Source organism: Patagioenas fasciata, chromosome 1 (assembly GCF_037038585.1).
Source record: "Patagioenas fasciata isolate bPatFas1 chromosome 1, bPatFas1.hap1, whole genome shotgun sequence".
NCBI classification, from domain to species: Eukaryota; Metazoa; Chordata; class Aves; order Columbiformes; family Columbidae; genus Patagioenas; species Patagioenas fasciata.
In genome coordinates, this window is record NC_092520.1 from 148,867,351 (window position 1) to 148,885,311 (window position 17,961).

General features: G+C 41.3%; 1 protein-coding gene across 6 annotated transcripts in view; it reads left to right on the forward strand.

Annotated features, from left to right (window-relative positions):
* Window positions 1-17,961, forward strand: part of DENND5B (DENN domain containing 5B) — a 118,889-nt gene that overhangs the window by 67,361 nt on the left and 33,567 nt on the right. For 4 of the 6 annotated variants that reach the window (XM_071817250.1, XM_071817259.1, XM_071817255.1 and 1 more), the window contains 4 exons: window positions 5,800-5,987; window positions 9,410-9,946; window positions 11,350-11,581; window positions 13,617-13,767. In XM_071817250.1, the coding sequence (XP_071673351.1) occupies window positions 5,800-5,987; window positions 9,410-9,946; window positions 11,350-11,581; window positions 13,617-13,767 (1,108 nt within the window). Of the gene's footprint in view, window positions 1-5,799; window positions 5,988-9,409; window positions 9,947-11,349; window positions 11,582-12,379; window positions 12,467-13,616; window positions 13,768-17,961 lie in introns of all 6 variants that reach the window. The other 2 variants (XM_071817239.1, XM_065841988.2) reach the window with 1 other exon arrangement.

Sequence of the window (17,961 nt, forward strand, 5' to 3'; positions counted from 1 at the left end):
GCAGCTGCTGGTACATAAACCAGATGAAAGATGGAAGCTTCCAGGGTGCTTTGAAGCCTGTGACACTTATATGCATTGCTTCTGTGGAAATATTGAGATCTGATGCACAAACCTTTGCTTTCATAAACAATTTTTGTCTCAGATGTGAATTTCAGATTTCCTTTTTCATCTGCAGTATGCTGTATATAAACACTACAGATCTGAAGGTACCGAGCCCCTAGATAGCTCTCATAACCATTGTGTACCGTTCCTGACTCACGCTCAGAGCTTAAAGAAAAATATTAATTTTTATTTGTCAGCTTTTCCAATATACCTGGCTCAGCTAATCCAGTAGTAGCTGTTGAACAGCAATTGCTTCTAATACTTTGAGTGAAGAGGGAGTATATAGAAAAGCTATTAGTCACAAAAATGTTTTAAAGCTGGTTCAGGTCTTTCCCACTATTGATTCTTACTCAGTAAGGTTCATTTTTTTCCTGATTTTTTTTTCCTCTGTTGTTGGCTTTGTTTGATTTAAAACTGTTGCTTAGAATTTGTTTGTTCCTTTTGATAAGGTAGTCTCTGAGAACATCATCTGATTGTCATCTTTGAGGATACATATTTAAAAGGTGGCTTTGTAAAGCTGTGGTTATACTTTATGTATGTTCAAAAAGCAGTAGGGGAAAGGAAGTGGTGTCCAGGTAACCCATCTTTTCCAATGCTTTCAAATTTTATGAAAAGTGGGACTTCAAAAGGAATAGAAAGAGGAAGCATTGTCTGTTTTCAAAGCACCATAGAGGATATATAAGGTCCAGGGTGAGACTCCAGCTCTGCAGTAGGCTTCTATGTTACCTTTGGGTAGGTTACTGGAACAGAGAGCTGGAAAACTGCTGTATTGTTCGTTCGTCAGGAAGGCTGGGTGTGTTGGGACCTTCAATAACACTGTACTGATCACAGCAAGAACTCAGCTTCTGGTTTGAATGAGTGTGTGTGCTCCTACACATGCCTTATGCTGAAAAATTCTGTGTCTGGGTATTTGCTGAGAAGGCCCCAGGTGAAATTATCTTCTCTTTGATTATAGTCAAAGATTTGAACCTGTTTTGGAGGTAGCTCCTGAATGAGGGAGGCCTTAGCTGTTCTGGTCAGGGGTAACATTGATGTCCCTTTCCCTTCTCAAAGGACCTTGGTTTTGCTTTGCTGCAGCATGGGAAGGATTCTGAGATATCAGATTCCTTTGTAGCAGGAATAGCGATTTTTATGTTGAACTTTGTGAATTGCTTAACATCTCAGCACTTCTATACCAAATCTGTAAAATGAAAGAAGGATTATTTTGTTTTGTTTTCTCAGTCACTGCCTGTGTTTGGACTTAAAGTGCTTCAGGATAGATATTTCTGCAGGCACAGTATCTGTTGTAATACCATGCGGATTGATTATTGTCTTGTTATTGTATTATAGAGAATTGACATCAAGGCAAAAACTTGTAAAAATTTTGTCTTCTTTAAGAAAAACATGGTAAGTTGACATTCAAATGCTGAAACCATTTCCATCTCTAGCACAAAACAGAGATTTGTAATTATGCAAGAATCTCTCAGGGTTTGCATTTTAAGCATTACACTGTACCTTGCAAACCTTGTGAATGTTTCCAGACCTTTCTGAAACATGGCACTTGTGCAGCAGAATGCTGAACCATAGCAGAGCAGGTCCCCGCTGCGGTTACTTGTCCTGTGCAGGGACTTGGCCAAGGACCCCTGGCAGAAGCTGCCAGAACAAGGAGTCCAGAGTCTTTGAACTTGACTTAGTTGCCCTCTGCACTCAAGGGGAAGGTTAAGTGTGAGAGACAGACCCGTGCCAAATACAGCTAAGCGGTTGTTAGGAGGCAGCAGTTGCAATAGAAGCCATAGGGGCCACTTTACCTTGGGATTATCCTCTCTGTGCAGTTTGTCTTGGAAAATGTCCTGTGTACAAATTAGAGATTTAACTCTGAGCACAAAGAACTTGCTGTAGGGGCTGTGCTCCCTGTCCTGGAGAAGGCAGGATAGTGCCCTGTCCCAAAATGATAGGGCGTGGGATGCAGATATAGCTGCCAAGAAAAATAAATACTGCACTCTACTATTAGCACTTCAGGAGTGGTAAGAAATTAAAACTTCCAAGTAGAGAAGGACATAACAATGCAAGTAAGAGAGATCACAGAATGGTTGGAGTTGGTAGGGACCTCTGGAGATCATCTAGTCCAACACACCTGCTAAAGCAGGTTCACCTAGAGCAGATTGCACTGGAGGGCATCCAGGCGAGTTTTGAATGTCTCCAGAGAAGGAGACTCCACAACCTCTCTGAGCAGCCTGTTCAGTGCTCTGGCACCCTCAAAGTAAAGATGTTTCTCCTCATATTCAGATGGAACCTCCTGTGCTTCATTCTGTGTCTGTTGCCCCTCATCCTATCATTAGGCACCACTGAAAGGAGTTTGGTCCTATCCTCTTGACACCCACCTTTGGGATTTTTATAAGCATTTATAAGATCCCGTCTTAGCCTTCTCCAAGCTGAACAGATCCAGCTCTCTGTCTTTCTCAGTCTCTCCTCATGAGAAAGATGCTCCAGACTACTAATCAAGGGTCTTTCACTGCATCCAGCATGGCATACACCAAATGAGATGGGTGAGCTCCAAGAAGAGGAAGGGATTTATTTCACTGATCTCAGCAAATTCCCTTGATGTGAGCTGTTCATCACTCTGAGTTGTGACCTTCTGTGGATATCACCTAGGCAGTGTTTTTACTTTTTGTGTCTTCTCTGGATATTTCTTAATGTCAGATGAATGGGAAACAGGACTGTTGTGTCCTTTCTCTGCTAAACAAACTTCTCAAAAGACACTTGCTAAACTGGTGAATACTATCTAATCCCCTATTCTAGCTCTAAAGGTTGGAGTGGAACCAGAGAATCGATTTCCTACCTGAGTCTGTCATTCATAAATTAACAGACAAAACTTGGCTTGCAGTTGGAGATTGTTATTGAAGTCTAGTAGTGGTGGTGGAATAGGATCTGGAAACTCTGTCCCCCTTGATGCAAGCACATGTAGTCTGTACAAACCCTGTGTTTTCCATCTGCTTCCATCCTTTCCCTATTTCCTTTTATTCTGTTCTGTCTCCCCTTTTTCTCTCTGTGACTTGGGGAAATGGAGGAATCCCTTGTTCCCAGATTATCCTCTGTGACCACGTAAGCCTCCCTCAGGTGCAAGAATCTCTCCATCAAAAAAAGACTTTATGCCTTATAGGATAGGTGTCTAACCTTGTACGGGCTTGAAAATAAATACAAAGCAACTAGATTTTCTTATTTCATTGAACAAATATCAAAAAGAATAATTTCTAAGTGTTTTATTTCAAGTTGTTATTCTGGAGGAACCTGGGAACTTCTTCTGATGTAAACTGCTGAGTACGGAATTGTTTTTCTCTCTGCTAATTGCTAACAAACATTGCTAAATGGTAACAACCTAATAATGAAATCATCCCTGTTTAAGAAAAAAAAAAGTTTTCCTCATAGTAAGTAGTTTACAAAACTTGTGCTGGTGACTGTTAAATACTATCATGGCATCAAAGAATAGTGAGTACATGTTTCCAGAGTTGTATGCCCTTATCCAAAAAGATATTTGCAACTTTGCTATAAAGACCTGTTATTTCACCTGGCTATGCACATCAGAACAGACTTTGAAATGGTCTCATGCGTACTAAGACGTGCTGCTTTCTGTATTTGATTTTTGTTTTAACCTTTAAAGCTTTTAGAGTTATGATACGTTATGAGATGCCTAAGCTTCACCAGGAGGTGTTGTAAGTTGATCCTGTATAAGTGCTCCTCAACAAGACAGGCAATGGATGTGTATAATTATAGACCATTGCATAGGGACAGATTCATGAATGGCTGATCTGTAGCCAGGAATGGTTTTGAGGTGTAACCTTGAGACTGACTTGCATGCATGAAAATAATTTTGAAGATTGAGTGACTAGCTATTATGAAGACAAGATGAAAAATGTTTTTGCCCTGCTGGCTGACCTTCTACAGATTGAGGCTGGTTTTCCACGGAGAGGTGCTAGCAAGGAGAATGGGTTATGCAATTTGTTGTTTTAATTTGCATATTTATTCAAGTTCATCTTCCCAGTGACCTCCTAAAAGCAGAGCAGTGTCAGATGACAGCACTTTTGCTCTCACTGATGTCTGCCAGGGTATCAGGTTGGCTTGTTCAGGAGATGGGAAGAGCCAAGCTGGGTTCCTGTCGATGCAGAAGCAGTCAGTGGAGCTATAGAAGAAAAGCCTTGTTGCCTGACTCAAAACCAGTGTTCATCTGTATATCTTTAATTTCATGGAGTTGGGCAGAGGACTTAGAAGAAAGGGGCAACAAGCTGAGTGTTACAAGGATCTGGTCTTGGTGAGGCTGAAAATCTTTTGCTTGCTCAAGCCAAAGCTCATGAGACTTGCCTGGCATTGATGAGAACTGGTTTTGGATAGAGCCATAGCGGAGATATCCCTTCTGCCACTCTTGGCGGTTACTGGCAATGTACCTGTGCACTGCAGCTGTGGGGAACCATTCCTTTTACACATCGTGAAGAGCAGCTTTCATGAGTGGAGGAGGCCCAGGATGGGAATCGGAACCGACTGCCCTGCTTGTCTGTGCCACCTGCCTCCTGCAAGTTCAAAGTCATTCACAAACTTGCATTTCAGTGTCCCTGTCTTTAACCATTATGACATGTGCTGCTTCTTCAGTGCAAGTTAAGATTCCTAAGGAATTGAGGTTTAAGTATTTTTTGCGTTCTTAGTAATTTGAGGGGAGTTGCTGCTAATGCAGAAGTTGCTATAATATGGAGTAGAAGCAACCCATCTGGTTTCGCATTCACTTGTAGTTTACAAGACCCAGAGGTCTTTACCTGTTTCCTGATGGTTTGCCTGCAGTTTGGAATTCACTGTAAGGATGGCCATCTCCTTATTGTCAACATCTGGTGTTTATTTTTTATTAAACTGTGTTCTTAAATTTAAATTTCCTCATTTATATTAATAAATAGATTGTGCTATTGCATCATGCCAGCTAGATACTTGAGGAATAATTTGCTCTTATCCAAGTTCGGAAATATTCTTGCAGCTCAACTGTTTTGAATCAAATTTTAATTAAAAGCCTAATGCGCAGTGTGTTTACTTGAACCAAAACATTGCAAAGCGATGAACTAGTGAATTAAATACAAATTTTGGAAAATAATGCAATATAATTATGCTAGCTATACAGAATATTTTTGAGAACTAAATTTCTGTTAGGCATCTGTTTGGATTTTCTGTAACAATGATGCTTTTAAATAAGTAGGGACTGTAAACTTCTGCTGGTACTTGACCAAAATGAGTCTCCTGGAAAATACACTCAGCCTTAGAAGTGGTAGCAAGTGGAGGAGAACCAGGCAGGCAGGAGCAAGCAAGAAAACCTTACCACAATGTTTCATTGATGTTCACTTATTTCTCCTCCTTTTGCCATGTGAAAATACATGCTTTTAATAGAATCAGAGTATTATTATCCTGTACTTTAGAGAGATCTTTTGATAGCCTTTTAATAAATGAATTTAATGACAGAAAAGGTCTAGATAAGATATGAATATTTATGTTCAGCATTTTCTTCCTGGGGGTAATGAGTTTTGATGAATTAAATAATATTTAAGGCTTTTAAATGCTGTCTTATTTTCAAAAGAACATTGTACTGTATAAACATGGTCTATCTTGTTTTGTCTCTGACTGTCCTTGCCAACCAGATTTCAAAAGCCAAACAGAGAAAAATAATTCAGTCTCTCTCTCCCTGTCTAGATTATCAGCGCCTGATGACGGTGGCAGAAGGGATCACGACGCTGCTGTTCCCATTTCAGTGGCAGCACGTGTACGTCCCCATCCTTCCCGCCTCTCTCCTGCATTTTCTGGATGCTCCTGTTCCCTACCTGATGGGGCTGCAGTCCAAGGAGGGAACTGACCGCTCCAAGCTGGAGCTGCCTCAGGAGGTCAGTCTCCAACTTTGGGGTTGCTACTCTGAAACATGTTATTAATATTTGTGTGAATTCCTGCTGGAAAATGCTGTGCCCAGTGTTGGGAGGCTTCTCTGGCACCGTGAAGATTGTTTGCCAGTAGGAGGGAGGCAGCAGGGGAAGTTTCCTTGGCCCTTCTTGGTCCATTTCTGAATTTAATGAAGGCCACTAATTCCATTGGCTTCTAAATGCTTCTCTTTTTGCTTCTTGCTGTGATGCGAAAAGTCTCTCTGCTTTCCCTGCATCACACGCTTCACCATGTTTTGTTACTCTTGGTCAGTCCTATTGACACAGGGCTAAAGAGCATTTCATTGGGTCTGTTTGCTAGATGGTATAAACCTGTTCCTGTCTCCCCACCGCTGATGAGAAGTGTGCCCCATCCTGCCAACCTCGTTCCACCCATGGGTGAGCCCATGTGTTCCTGACTGGGTCAAGGTCTATTACTAGACCAGTGTCCTGGCCTCAGACAAGCCAGGTTTGCGTTGATACCATACCTGTGAACCACTTATTTATATATATATATATCTGTGTGTTTATTTTTATATATGTAGATACATATTTCTGAAATATTGACTCATTCCAATTATGATCTTTTGGACTGAAAATCTTCTGCTCTCCTGTGCAATGAGAAGTGAAAACTTTGTCTGGTCTATCAGATTTTCCCCAGAGTGGGAAAAAAAAAAAAAAAAGGAAGGAAAGGCCATCCTCCTAGTCTAGGTGTTAAAATCACTGATGGTAGAGAGTGAAATGGAGATTTTTCTACTCAAAATTTGACCAAGATTATTAAAACTGCTTCATATCTTAACATGGCCACTGATTACTCTCCATACTGCAATGTCTTTGGGATGTGGCTCGCCTGTCTGTTTTGGAGATGGTGTCTGGACCCATCTCTTGAGCATGCCACACATTTTAACTTGGGTTTCTTCTTAAAATCAGTGGGAACCTCAAGAATAAGTGTTTGTATGGCTGTAACATCTCATGACGGTGGCACTACTGTGCCCAGCTCCATGCGGGGACATCTCCTGGAGACAGAGGCCCTACGGCTCTTACTGAGAAGGCAGGTGGGAGCAGCTGCAGAGAAGAATATGAAGGAGAGGGAGTTTGTATGTGGAAGTGGGGAGATAAAAACAGGACAAGGACCATACAGTTTTTATTAAAGAGCTATATTAAGTATTAGGTGGAGGTGACTGATTCTTAGCCTAGGTGGGATGTAACAGTGCAAATCAAGTCTTACCTCATGGATACAATGGCCCAATTGCATGAAATTTGCACTGGCATGGAAATAACAGTGGTATCTAGCTATGCTTTTTCAGTAAAACCATGCTAATGTTACATAATTACTGTGATTTTAAAAATTATTAGTCATATCCTTTTATTTAGCAGATTAAGCTGTCATTTTCCTTAAATTAAAATTTTAATGTGCTGGACTTGCAGGATGGCTTGAATAACAAATTAAATATCACCAGTGAGGGAAGAGTAATAGTGGGGTGGAACACCCCCAACCCCATTATGATGTTTAACAAATGAGTGAAAAATACCAGCACAGCATTTATGAGCACCACAGGTCCAGTAACTGTGGGAAAGGAAAAGAAGAGGTATTGAACAGGGAAGATCTTGGATCTCAGATTCCTCTAGACAATAAAAACCGAAAAATCCTTCACATGCAAGCATTGATGAAGCACTGTTCGCTTTAGTAGTCCTTTATTGTTCAGACCAAGGGCTAGCTTTTCAAGCTCTTGATCTAAATATGAACCATTTGTTTGTTACAGATAGAATTCCAACAACTGGCCATCATGCTGTCTTAAGGTTACTAATCTCTCTGTATTAACTTTAATCATTAAACGTTTTTGAAGAGAGAAGTGAGACCAATTCCCCAAGGGTTTTCTAAATCCAAATCTCATTTTTTCAAATTTTGTAAATGATATGCAGAGCTGAAATTAAAAAGCCTTTGAAATGAAATATTGATAGATAAGAAGACAGTCCCTGAGCTAAAGAACTGTACTGATGCATACCACAACTCTTTAACAGATGTATAGCTAAGTGAAGCAAATTGTTTTGTATGAAAAAATGCTTTTTTTTGTACAGTCCAAATTTATTATGGAAAAGTGAGCTGAAGGGACACTTCTGCTTTGTGGAATGAATCCTAATACCCTTCAAAGTATCTATGTGAAAGGTGACTAATCTCAAGCATATCCCTGAAATATCTGATACATTATAACCATGTTTGCTGTGGAATGTATTGTCCTGCTGAAAATTAACCTTTTCAAAAAAAAGGAGGAAAATAAATCCTTTCTCTTCATATAATCTGAAGATTAGTCTACAGTGATTTCTGGGAAGAACAGGAAAAGTGGCTTGGAGAAGGTGGAGGAGCTGTGCTAATGGCCAAGTCAGGCTAACAAAGACCTGCTCCTGCTGCCCTGTGGGTTCCTGCATCTCCTATTTTGCAGCTTTATGCTGGGGAAAAAACCTCAGAAACTCAGCACCTTGGGAATCTGACCTGGTTTAAGATTTTATTCAGCACAGTGCACTCAAGACAGAGAATTTCAGATGCAAGCTGCAGTTCAGAAGATCAATTACTGTTTTTCGTTCTGCTATTATTCCTGAGGGTGTATTTGCAATGTAATTACTTTTTATGTAGGGTTCTTCCATCCCCCCATTGACACTTTCATAGTTAAAGTATCTGCTCCGCTAGATTCATGTCTTCACTTAGCTTTAATCTTATGGGCTGAGATCCATCTCTCTGCATAGCTAAGCTGTCTAAGAGCACTCTTTAAATCTCGTGCAGAGGAATTGCCAAGATTAAAAGCCTCCATGGAAACAGGGGGTAGGGGGAGTGGGGAAATAGGGCTTGACCTCCCATAGACAAGCTATACTCAGATGTGATCCTGAAGGATTTGCATGGGAACCCTTTTTTATAGCTTTGCTAGTAGCAGTGTCATCTTTCTCCCTGAACATCTCATTCCTTGGTACCACAGCTACAGAGGCTTATTGCAGTTGGGTCCTGGTAACAGAAATGTGCCCTTGAGATGCAGTAATTCACACAAATTAATTGTGTGAATTACTGAGAAGTAGTGTCGCACAACCTGCTTCCTGGTGTGTCCTTGGCTGGTCTGGGAGGGGATATCAGATCTTTGTAGTGGGAAGCTTGGGATCTGAAAGTCCCAGGAGAACAGGAGGGGGAAGGAGGCTTTATTTATTCATTAAATCATTGCCATCCCGTTGGCTCACCAGCTTTGCTGAAGTCTGAAGTGTCCCAGGCTAGATGATAGAGCTTAAGTCTCCTGCAAGTGTGTGCTCTTATCCTTCTGGCTGGAAACACCCTGGGAAAACAGGGCTACTTAGCAGAGGAGCCAATTCAGTGCTGAGCCTCTGTTTTGAAACTTTTCTTTGTATTTCAGGCAAACTTGTGCTTTGTGGACATCGATAACCATTTCATTGAACTGCCAGAGGAATTTCCCCAGTTCCCCAACAAGCTGGAGTTTATCCAGGAAATCTCCGAGGTTCTCCTGCAGTTTGGGATCCCACCAGAGGGTAACCTGCACTGCAGTGACAGTGCCACCAAACTCAAGAACCTGGTTCTTAGTGACTTGGTGAATGACAAGAAGAATGGGAACATACCCAGCAATGCCCTCAACGTGTACGAGCTGCTGAAAGGCAACGAGACGGTTGCTCGCCTGCAGGCTCTCGCCAAGAGAACAGGCGTGACGATGGAAAAAATGACCATCACAGCTCCCCTTGCAGAGAAGGAGAAGGGTGGGAAGTTGCCCTGTGAGGAGATGGAGCTGAGGGACTACAAACTGAATGTGCAGCTTCGCGAGGTCTTTGCCAACCGCTTCACGCAGATGTTTGCAGACTATGAGGCTTTCGTCATTCAGGCTGCCCCCGATATGGAGTCATGGCTGACAAACAGGGAACAAATGCAAAACTTTGACAAAGTAAAGATAGCCCCATATTCATTTTTCCATCTGAGAGTGCTTTTGGGAGGGAGGGAGAATAGCTGTATTATGTATATATAGCCTAGGTACTCTTTAATCCGCCATTCTTCATCTGCCTTACCGAGGGATTTGTCTATTTTGATTACACGGAGCCAGATCGCCTGCCAAAGTAAATCAATGCAGATCCACTGGGCTGGTCAGAGCTGTTCTGGCTTGTACAAACCAAGCTGCTGGGCTTCTGCCCAGCTGATGGGCTTCTCTTGCATGTTAGTGAAAGGATGGCAATGGAAAGTGAACTTTCCTCTCATCCTCCTCTCCTCCTCCTCTCCTCCTCCAGGAGAGGTACACATGTGAGACAAAACCCGAATCCTATCTTTCTTGTTTCCTAATTTCACAACAGAACTTCTTGGTAATAGGTAGTGTTGTTCTGTAGAGGCTAATCACATTGTTATGGCAGAAGAGTCATGTTATGACTCCATTGTAGTGTGTACACAAGAGTGAAAAGGAAGCTGTGATTAGAAATGAGGAAATAGAGAGACTGTAGACTAGTAAAATGAATGAGAAATGTTGGGAAGCTTGCAGAGTTACTATTTCTGAGTGACCCTGAAAAGTAGATAGCATTCTTAGCCATCATCCTTTTTAGATACAAGTCCTTCTCTAAGGAGAATGTTAGAGGGGTAAGCAGTCAGGATCAGACGAAGTGTTGATCTGAGTCAGTTTTAGATTAAAAAATGCTGCCATGCCTTTTATTAGTCTTGTTTGTATTCAGGCAATGAACAGTGCAGCATTCAAAAGGAGGGAGTTTAAGCAATCTCTGTTACTACTGCTACAATAAAATGGACTGTTAAGATCAGGGTTTTTGAAGCTTAGACAGAGACGTAGGCACACACTCAGTTTTAATTGGAAATTAATTATTAATTGCCCTGCTTGACTTCACAAAAGAGCACTAGCTGAAGAGCAGTGTACACCCCTTGGTATGTGTAACACCTTAGTAAGTGATGTGGTCCCAAGCAGGGTTGCGCAGACCAGAGGTCCCCAGTGGGCACATGTTGGTGATGGTCTACTGGGGGCTGCACAGGGCTCATTGCTGCAGGTGGTAGCTCCTAGGCTGCTTTGAAAAGCTTGGAAGCACAGATACTTCCTCAGTAATTCAGTATTCCCTTTACTCTAGCTGTCACAAAGCCTCCCCAGCTGCTTATTTCTCACAGTCGTGACCCAAGAGGTGACCCATGAACCAAACCCCTTCATATATCAATTCACACCTCTCTGAGAGGTGTTTTCTTGGTGGGGAAGCCTTGTCCAAACCTTGTGGTTGGCTGTTGGATTGGTTCTTTGTTCCAAGATGGTTCGTTGTGTCAACGCTGGGCAGGAACATGGCACTAATGAACTGTTTTGTATTTCAGGCTTCCTTCCTTTCGGACCAACCCGAGCCTTACCTCCCATTCCTTTCACACTTCATTGAAACACAGATGTTTGCAACCTTCATAGACAATAAGATAATCTCCCAGTGGGAGGAGAAGGACCCTTTTCTGCGAGTATTTGACTCCCGCATTGAGAAAATAAAACTATATAATGTGAGGGCCCCTGCACTGCGGACATCCAACTACCAGAAATGCAGCACTTTGAAAGAAGCAGGTATGTTCAGATGGGCTGGTAAAATATTCAAAAGTACAATGTCAGTCACAAAAAAATATAGGTCCTCAGTCATCTGAGTATTGGAGCTGATGAGGAAGCTCTAGAACTACCTGAGGAGAACTCAGCGGTGTCCTTATTTTCCCTAGACAAAAACTTGAGCATGCTTTAAATGCTAGAAACAGCAGAAGCCTTAACCTTCTCTTCGAGCTCTCCTAGGCTGGTGCTTTTAATCAACACAAACCAAGCCACAGAGCTGGGCTTGCTCTTTCTCGGTTCAGGCAGCTCCTGTTCCATTGCCAGGAGAGCTTTCCTTCACCATGGTGGTGGGACCAGCGCCAGCGACACTGAGGAGCCGAGCCCTGGTGTCTGCTCCACTGGCCTCGTCTCCCCTTTCCCTTAAAAAGACCTTTTTTTTTGCCTTACGCCATTTGGTTAGAGCAGCGGGGGATGCCGGGGACCTAGTCCTGTGTGGCATATTTAGTCGATCGAGCAATAGGTTCTCGGTATTAATGAACAATGCCCTGTGTACTGAAGATTTGGATTTTTTTCCATTACAGTCGCAGGATGCATTTTCAAATTATGCTCAAGTTTCTTACTGTGCAAGTATTTATTTCATTTCCAAGTAACAGGGAAATTATAGTCTTAGATTTGTTGGGACACATACTGATGAACTGAGGTAAATACATTTCTCTTTTTTTTTCAATTCCTTCAAAGCATTTTACTTGTTACAAATGTGGCAGAAATAGAAATCCTGTGCCTGTTTAACTTTTTCTATTTAAAACCAATTCTAATTTGCAGGTCGACTGTCTATTCAGCGTCTAGTTTTGGTAGATATTGTGGCACCGGAACCTCATTTTCTCTCTTGTGAAATGCAGCAAACTGATAGTAATACCAACTTTCCCTCATATTTAATATTCACAATATGTGTGACCCCAGTATCAATCCAACACCTGTTAATTTAACCTGCTATTTCCAGAATCCTTCAAACCCCCTGGTCCCACACTATCCTGTCCATTTCTCCAAAATAAAACCGTACTAAGCTAAGGGGAAAAAAAAAGTTGCCAAGTTTCTAATGATTATGTATGTAAATCTTATGACAGTTTATTTCCCATCACAGTTTTATAAAATGGGAAATGAGTTCTGTGTTGTTCTTGACAAATGGAAACTGGATTTGGCTTCCATGTTTTGCATATTTATTCACTAGTTGTGATATGCTGAAAAGAATGGGCCTGCCCCTTAATGGATGGACTACAGAGGTGAATATTAAAGTTGCTAATTAAATGGTGATTTCCCCCGTACACATCCTTTTCCCTCTTCTTCAGTGTTGAGAGGGTGACAGATTTTATTTTCATCCTGCTTAATATTTGAGATGAAATCCTCATGTCCTTGAAACAGACGACTGAACCACATTAGTCTCAGTGGAGCCAAGATTCTCCTGTCTTGCTATAGCCTCCCTTGTTTCCAGGCATCTCTTGATCTTTTTGATGACCCTTGGGCCTTGCTACAATTAGATACGTCATTGCAGGATGGCAGGCCTTCAAAAAGCCCTGCTAATTTCAGGAGGAGGATCGTTATAGGTGCCAGGCATTTGCAAAATTCGGGTATCATCCCCTGTGCATCTGCCCAGGCTGAGGTGTCTGGGGCAAAGCGATGTGCCCAACCCCACAAAGAATTGCAGCCTGTGTCAGAGGTCTCCATTCTGCTGAAGGAGCGTTAAAGCCAAACACCGAATTTCAGGGAAAGATTGCAGTGCTCTTTCCGATTCATAACCCATAGGCTCCTGTAAATACCTGCTTGCTTAGTAGCTAACTTGCTTGTGCTAGTTGTGTTGGGTGGAAGCAAAATAACAAAATAACAGCACAGACATTTCCTCACTTCTTTAAGTGACACATTTCTGGATCTGAAGTCACTATTAATAAGTATTTAACTTTCTAGAGTGTTTTCAGGGATCAGAGCATGACCACTTCTGTTGTCGTGGCACGTGTCTTAAGGTGTTTCACTAACCTGGTTGTTCACGTGTGACTGTCACTTGCAGCCCAATCCATCGAGCAGCGGCTGATGAAGATTGATCACACAGCCATCCACCCACACTTACTTGATATGAAAATCGGTCAAGGGAAATATGAACAAGGATTTTTTCCGAAGTTGCAATCTGATGTCTTGGCAACGGGACCCACTAATAACAAGTAAGCATGGTTTATTTTCTGGATGTGAAAGCAGGTTTTTCATATAAAAGATTAACATAATTGGACAGTAGTCATAATTTTGGATGCCTTCTCACTAGTCTGATGAAACCTAGCAACTTTTTCCATTTCTGCTTTGTACGGGCTGCGACTTTTGAATTTATAGCTGTGGTTTGGGTTATGTTAGAAAGTGTTACCTCTGGTTTTGGGAAGATTCCTGAGTACTGCTTTCTGTTGAGTGGTAAGTGTCGTGTCTTCTCATACGTATTTGTAGTTTTGTTGCTGGAATAAATTCAAAAATAGTTTCTTTGCCATTTTGCACTGAATAGGATAATTTGGAAACCCAGCCAAAATTCAGATTCTGAAAGCAATTTTGGTATTGAAACCTCCACACCATACTGCAGAATTAAATTAATGCCTGCTCTGTTCCTCTCTTTTCTTTAGCTGTTATTACGTGACCCAAACATTTTTATAGCTCTCTTTCAGTTTCCATGTTGGAATAACCTGGAGCAGTAACTTGGTGAGGATGGAAATTATGTGGTTTCATACTTGAGTTTCTCTTCTGAGCTTGATAAGGTTCTGTAGAGCACTTTGATATGAAGGTGGGGTACCTATAGCTGTGGAATTGAGCATGGCATTACCTAGTTAGTTTACCTAATGTAAAATGAGAACCTGAAGTACTGATACACTTTACATTTATACAATTATAATCTAAAGTAAGTGTTCTAAGTTACTACTTCTCTTTTTTTTTTTCCTTCAAAACCCAGGATGAGGGGGCTTTTCTCCCCCTTCAAAAATGGAAGATCTGTGCATCAATGATTACTAGTTCCTGAAATTATTAGCTTAAGCCCTCACTTCCAGTTTTTGTGGCAAGTCAAAATGTGGGAGCACAGATAAATCCAAGAGCTCCAAAAACTGCAATCGTCCAAATGTTAAAGCTAGCTCTTGTTTTAGATATGTGCATGTACTCACGTTGCTCTGAGCTCCTGTACAAGGTGCCCACTCAATTCTATTTATACACCTTTTGTGCACCCCTCCCCACCCCGATAGCTAATTCCTTTTTGATAACCTACTAGGAGTAAGACTTGCAGATTATAAAATGCGCTTAAAGAGTTGAATTTTTTTAAAAGAGATTTAAAAAAAAAGGCAAAAAAAACCCAACAACAATAAAAAACCCCACGACCAGAACAAAGAATGCATATTTTGAAGTTCCTTTGTTTGCAGTGTTCCTGTAAACAGAGACAAAAATTTATGGGTAAGGCTCCCTTGAGGAATGGAGGGTTTCTTCATCTTGTGGGATGCTGTGTTTAGCAGTCTGCCTCTAATCCTTATGGTGGGTTTCAGTTTTACAGTGTCAGCAACAGTGCGAGCATGCTCAGTCTGCTCAAAGTTGCTTATATCTTCTGGATCTATTGCAGAATCTTAGTGAATCTATGAATAAGCATTAAAAAAATAGTATTCCTTGTGCCTTCCGAGTTGCTTCTGTTATATTGGCACCTGTCCTAAAATGTGACTTTAACTCCTTGATTTTAGATAGCTGGTTTTGGTCTTCAAATTGCAGCATGTTTCAGAATTTGTAAGTACCAAAATCTCATTACTTACCACAAAGTGGTGTCGAAGTGACGAATGTTTGGAATTCCTCCAGTTGTATATTGCCAGAAAGGTTTGTAATTGGAAAATCTCAAGACCATCTGTTTATATCTTTCTGCTTCCTGGATTTTTATATGAGCAGTTGAGTGGACTCTCTCATTTAAGACATGAAATTCTGCTGAATTTACACCCACATGTAAAGCAGATAGTCTTTTCATGCTCTCTGCAAATACAGCATAATTCTTTTGACCACAAAAACAATTGAAGTATAGCCTTCAATTAATTTGAACTTCCCACTGCATGCTTCTTGGAGAGATATTATAATTGCATATAGAACTGTGCCTTTGCGTACAGGAATGTGGGAAGAAAACATTTCAACTCTATTCCCTGGCACTTCACATGTAGCAATTTTGTGTTCATAAAGTTAATGCAAAGGGTATTACAATGTAGCTGAGAATTATTTTTGTAAACTTCAGTTTTACATAGCAAATTTTGTCTTGGATGTTGTAAAGAGGTGTATTTGCAGGGGAAAAAAAAAAATCATTCCTGTACTCCAGTTGGTTCTTGTTGAACAGCAGCAAATAAACCAATTCAAAGCTGTTTTAATGAAAACCTGTCCTCACTGGCCAGCAATCAGATTTTTATTGCTTTCATTTCTGGATAGATAATGTAACAAACATTATAACTAGAGCTCATCATGTAATGTTCCTTTCCTGTAGTCAGGCAGAGCACTGAAGGGACCTCTGTCAGTTATTGGGCTGTTATATGTGTAGTATATCTAAATCAAAAATATAATGCAAAGACTGAACATTTTTAATTTGTTTAGTCCTACATCCCATACATGATCCCAGAAAACCATGTTGCCCAGACAGGCAGAAATGGTGTGTGGGAGAGGAGTTGTCTGGTTCTGCTTGCAAGGGCTTGGGAACAGAGGGAAGGTTGACAGTCACATCGGATCAGTTCCATCTAAACGCAGCTGGAAACAAATGCTGATCACATTACCATGTGCAAGTGTTGAAACACCAAAGTCTGTCAGAGAAGTGAAGTCTGATAACATCTCGTGTGTCAGCCTGCGGCCGTGCTCAGCAGCATGCTTTGCCCCACTTCTGTCACTCTGCTGCCTCCTCCCGCGTCCCCTCAAGGTGTCCTCTAAAAGACTGGCCAAGGGGGTGAACCTGTGCTCCTCTGGCCCCAGCCAGTGTCACATTGCTTGCTGCTTTCTCTCGTCTGCTTGGTCATCTGTGGGTTGGGAGAGCCTCCTTTTACATCTGCTCCTGTCCTGGACAAGCTGCAGGTGGATGCTTGGTGTCATTAGGGCTCGTCTTTACCTCTTCTCTTGCGGTGGTAAGGAAACATTGGTTTCTTTGAAGTAAGAACTTCATTGAAAATAACTCCAAACTGCACTTTTTTGAAAATAAATGAGAAGTTTAAAAAGTAGTAAATGGAAAAAACAACAAACAAACAAAAACCCACAACACAAAACCACAAACACAAACGAACCAACCACAAAGCAAACAAACAACCCCACTGCAGTGCAAACCCCCACCTCCATAAAACTGGAGAATAGGCAGTTGCCCTAATCATCTTTTTGACCAAAACTGCCAGAACATGGAAAGACATTAACTGCAGAATATGCAGATCTAGACTTCACCAAAAGGCGATAACGATCATGTGAAATATTCCTAGAAATTAGAAGAAACATTTTTCTGTACAGAAAAGAACAGTTCATCCCCCACATCATGGGAAAACCTTCGGAATCTACAGCCAGCAGCTGCAGCATCCTCTGGGTACAAAAGTGACCTATCCACCCTGCTCTAGCCTCGTAATGCAGTGGCTTCTGCAGAATTCCTCCTAGAAACTGTTCCAGGAGAAAATAGGCTGCAGTCCCATAGGCAGTTTCGCTATTTATCTGGAAATGAGCAGCCATTTCCAGAGTCTTCCTTTCCTTTTTCAAATCCCAGCACCACGTTCTGGTTTCTACACATTCCCCTCTTCCTTCCCCATGTGTGTTTTCTGCCAGTCTTTTAAAATCCTAGCTGGGACTCCACTGGCTGGTGCATTCGCAAGGGTACAGGAAAGGAATTTGAATGACAAAAAGCCAAGCTACATAAACGCTTCATGGTTTTTGATTAGCTAATTGTTAGATTAGGGTGAATATGCTTATACTGCAAAATTAAAACAATGAAACAAGCTGTGTTTTCAATCTAATTGATTACATTGTAACTTAATTTGTACTAAGAAGCTTGATAAATGATGTTAAATATTGCAGAGGAAAACACTGATTGCCAAGTAAGCATGGGAAACATATTTGCATTCTGGCAAATTGTAGTGAATGCCTGCAAAGAACAACTGAACTGATTTGTATTTTGGTTTTCAAAGGAAGGTTTTTCTTCATTACGCATTTACGAAATGTCTTAAATTATCCTTTTTTTTTCCCTTTCTCTTTGTTTAGCCCTGTTTTCCCTTCCTCCTTTATCAGCACCCTGCTTTCCTCCTTGCCTCCTCCCCTGACCAGCCTATTTATTCTTTCCTACCCTGACCACTTCTCTCTCCTGAGCCCTCTTGCTTGTATCTTTCTGTCTGTCCTCTCTGTCCTACCTGACCTGC